At 34.6% G+C, this 4,419-nt stretch overlaps 1 protein-coding gene across 1 annotated transcript in view; it reads left to right on the top strand.

Annotated features, from left to right (window-relative positions):
• The window catches only part of LOC107749927 (beta-galactoside alpha-2,6-sialyltransferase 1-like), an 18,516-nt gene extending 16,648 nt beyond the window's left edge, over nt 1–1,868 (top strand). Inside the window, exons 7-8 of the mRNA XM_016565165.1 lie at nt 1,149–1,323; nt 1,400–1,868. Of these exons, the coding sequence (XP_016420651.1) occupies nt 1,149–1,323; nt 1,400–1,677 (453 nt within the window). The 3' untranslated portion in view covers nt 1,678–1,868. The remainder of the gene's footprint in view (nt 1–1,148; nt 1,324–1,399) is intronic.
• The last annotated feature ends 2,551 nt before the right edge of the window (nt 1,869–4,419 follow it).

Genomic DNA, 4,419 nt, shown 5'->3' with positions numbered 1-4,419 from the left:
AAAAATAAAAAAATATATATATATATACAGTATATATAACACACGGACTATAATTTACTCTAAAATACTGTTAAAAATGTTGACTACAATATTAAATAGCATCTTTTTACACACACACACACACACACACACACACACACTTATATTCTATTTTAGTCAACATGAAACGGATTTTATTAAAAATATTTCAAATAAATTATCGTTATTGTGTATTGATCATTTTCTGCTTTTTAATGTCAATTTTAGTTAAAGTTTTAGTCATTTTGTTGTGTGTTTTTGTCATTTGTATTACTTTGTGTTGTTTTTAAATGTCTCTCTCTCTCTATATATATATATATAATTATTATTATTATTTTTTTTTCACCCAAAAATTTAAATTCTGTTATTACTTACTCACCCTCATGTTGTTACAAACCCTTAAGACCTTCGTTCATCTTCAGAACACAAATTAAGATATTTTTGATGAAATCCGAGAGCTTTCTGACCCTCCATTCTGACAGCAAGGGAACTACCACGTTCCAAGGCCCAGAAACGTAGTAAGAACATCGTTAAAATAGTCCATGTGACATCAGTGGTTCAACCGTAATTTTATGAAGCTACGAGAATACTTTTTGTGCACAAAGAAAACAAAAATAATGACTTTATTCAACAATTTCTTGTCTTCCGGGTCAGTCTCCACCACCATTCACTAGAGAACCACAACGTGTGTGTGTGGTGCTGCTGACGCTGGAGCCAGCGTTCTAATGTAGAACACACATGCGGTGAGTCTTGTTTACAAGCAGAGGAATGCACACGAATGCGTTGTGGTACTGTCATGAATGGTGGCGGAGACTGACCGGAACAGAAGAAATTGTTGAATAAAGTTGTTATTTTGGTTTTCTTTCTTGAATTTGGTAGTTCCCTTGCTGTCTATGGAGGATCAGAAAGCTCTCGGATTTCATCAAAAATATCTTAATTTGTGTTCCAAAGATGAACGAAGGTCTTATGGTTTTGTAACGATAGGAGGGTGAGTAATTAATGACAGAACTTTTATTAATTATAAAAATGTATTGTTATATACACAATAACTGAGGTTTAGTAAACATTCCAGATTTCATCAATTCAATTTAATTCCGGTTATGTATTCCTCCTTATATTTTTACTTTCAGTGGTTCAACAAGACAGATTACCCAATATTTAAACAGTATCAGCGATATCGGCGCTTACACCCTCAACAGCCATTTTATATTCTGCACCCCCAAATGGAATGGCAGCTGTGGCAGCGAATACAAGACAATATGGTGGAGACCATACAAAAAAACCCACCCTCATCAGGCTTGTTGGGTAAGTTATATCGAGGAAAATCTACCCACAAATGGTTAAAAAAACCGAACTATATTTCGTCCTTCTATCTCCGTAGGCACAGTTTTAATGATGTCCCTGTGTGAAGTGGTACATGTGTACGAGTTCCTGCCTTCGCGACGGAAAACTGAGCTGTGCCACTACTACCAGCGCTTCAGTGATGCAGCCTGCACCCTAGGTGCCTACCACCCTTTACTCTATGAGAAGAACCTGGTAAAGAGGATGAACAAGGGGTCTAACCGTGACATCTACACACATGGCAGGGTCATGCTCCCTGGGTTCACAACCTTTAACTGCACCAATAGTTCCACTTCCAGCACTCTGTCAAAGACATAATCTGAGGTTAAACTGATTTTCTTGGTACACTTTCATAATGTAACAGTAAAGCACATGATTTAGTCTACAACTGTAACAAGTTCAGTCTGGTCTCTTGAGTGAGATCAGGATTTGGTTCACTGGTGGAAAACGAAAACACCCTAACCACTAGTGGTTGCTTACTGAAGGGAACTTAAATTCACACGGACACAAAATATAGCAGTAAGTTCTGTATATGTGTAAACTACCTTCCATCATTCCTTAACTGATCCCATAGTGGTAAATTCATACTATTTGCTGTTAACAGAAGAAAGATCTCAATACCACTTATCTGCCTCTCATGTGAGAGGCAGCCACTGAAAATTACTTTCAAACACTGCCTAATGTGACACATTACAGCACTGATGTCAAAAGAACTGGCATTTTACAAACGCACTGAATTGTCAAACTAATACAGATTATTAGACAAGATAAAGCTCTTTGTTGGAAAGTAGCCAAGATTCGGTCCATAAACGTGTAGCGCGCAAAGCTCTATGTCCAAAGCCAGCCTGCTACTTCCATAATGTGCAGGTTTAAAATTTATGCAATGCAATCCTAACACATCATTCATGCAATATTGTTAATGATTTGCCAGCAAACACATGCCATTAGCAAAATAATGCTTTAACTGTTTGTATTTTATGAAAGCTGTATTTCAAGGCCTGGAGATCTGTATGCATTCAGTATTTACACTGTGACACCTTTCCTCTCTCTATAATCAGTTGTAGGGCCGTGGAGAATGTCCTCGCATGCTTTACTGAAATTGCACTACATCATACCTTTGGTAAACCTGTATTTAGTTGTATTTATAAACTTGGTGAGAAGGAAACACAGAATGTGCATGTTTGTCCTGTTTTATAGAGATTTGAATTCAATTTAAGCCCTTAAAACATGAAAGCAGATATACTTATGCATTTTGAGTGGGAAAAGGGTGTTTATTTTTCGCAGTATTATTTCTTCAGTGTGTTGATCCAGGATGTGTCAATGTATCAAATCCATTATATTTACTCAAACACACAGATTACAGTATGTAAATACCAAAACACAAATACTAATACAGATTGCATCTAGCGATTATGTTCTTACGAATCCTGAATAATGTGGGACAGGGCCTTTATATTCATATATTATTAAGTCTAAAAGTTAACATGAAATTGAAACTGACCTTTCAAAATCAAAATGTCATAACTTTGTACACTTCTGAAACAACTTTTCAGTCAACGCAAACTTTTCATGTTGACTTTACAGTAGAATTGTGAAGTTGAAATGTGAATTCAATTGGGGGAAAAGCATGATTTTCCATTTCAACATTTTAAACCTTATGTTCTTATTTTTTCATGTAAAGGTATCTTTATGTGTAATTTGTAGCATACACATTAATATAATAAATATATTTATTTGCTCAGACTACAAATAACTGTTAATTTATAAAATGATTGCCGTTGTCTGCAAACTGGACTACTTCAAGTATAAATAAGATGTTTCCTGTAAATGAACTTTGTCATGTCTTACATGGGTAAACCAATTCAGATTGATCAAACAATCTGGGCTATGCACATGTAAACAACTGTCAAATGTATAGATGTTTTATTTGTATCTCAAATGTTTCTCCAATGCAATTAGTTTTTTTTTTTTTCAAGAATCGTCCCTTTAAGCATTCGGTCTGTATTAAGGTTTTTTTTTTTTTTTTACTCAGATTAACTCTCACATTACTCAGATTTGTTGAAATGTAGATTGTTTATGTTTAAATGCCAAAGTTATTGTGTGCACAGACAAGTTATTCAAATGAACTGTTGGACTCGATGGACTGATAAGATTGTAAAATGATGCATAACTGAACAGAATCTTTGTGCTTTTTGGATAGTATGTTACTTGGATGACATCTGATGTCCTTCACTTACAGCAGAATGGGAACAACCACTTCTCTATTATACATTACTGGAACACATACAGATTTATCTTAATCCAGCTTAATGCATGGTTCACAAGTTTAGGCTATTACTAGGAAATCAAGTGGGACATTGTGTGCTCTAAAAAGGTGAGCACGAATATCTAGTTCTCTGTTAACTTGCTGGTGAGGACACTGTAACCTGAGACCTGGCTAACAAATCTCATCATGAATGGCAGTGATATATTTAGAAACATTGTTACTGAAATGCTCTCAACATGACAACATTTCCGTTTAATTTGTTCACAACCATAAGTGTTTTTCCTGTGTACAAATACCTGTGTGCCACCATAACTTTGTCGATGTTATTGTTTCAATTGATATGCTCTATGCAGTACTGTACAGCAATTTCTTCAAAGTCTAGAATGTACTGTGATAAATTCTGGCGAAGACAAACTTGTTTCTCAAAACAAGAAGTAATTTATAAAAAGGGATTGTATCAAGAACACTCGATGTCATAGTCAATTATTGTACTGCTTTAACCTTTAAATTTTATTAAAATTAGTAAATTAATTAAAAGTATCATTACGATTCAACATGTATATATTCTTAAGTGACATTATATGGCTCTTGGCAAACTTACCATAATAACCCTGTCTGTCATAATAGCTCTTCACTGCAACAATTAGAAAACTAATAAAACAACTACTGCTTACACTGTAATTTTGTCACTTTTTTCCTGGGGTATCAATATGGTGTAATATGACAAAAACTAACAAGTCCACTTAGTCCAGGTGATATGTGAAAATAATGTTCACTTTTTTATAAAAGCATGA

Source organism: Sinocyclocheilus rhinocerous, unplaced genomic scaffold, assembly GCF_001515625.1.
Source record: "Sinocyclocheilus rhinocerous isolate Xijiao unplaced genomic scaffold, SAMN03320098_v1.1 scaffold320, whole genome shotgun sequence".
Taxonomy (NCBI): Eukaryota; Metazoa; Chordata; class Actinopteri; order Cypriniformes; family Cyprinidae; genus Sinocyclocheilus; species Sinocyclocheilus rhinocerous.
This window is presented reverse-complemented; position numbering and strand designations above follow the sequence as displayed.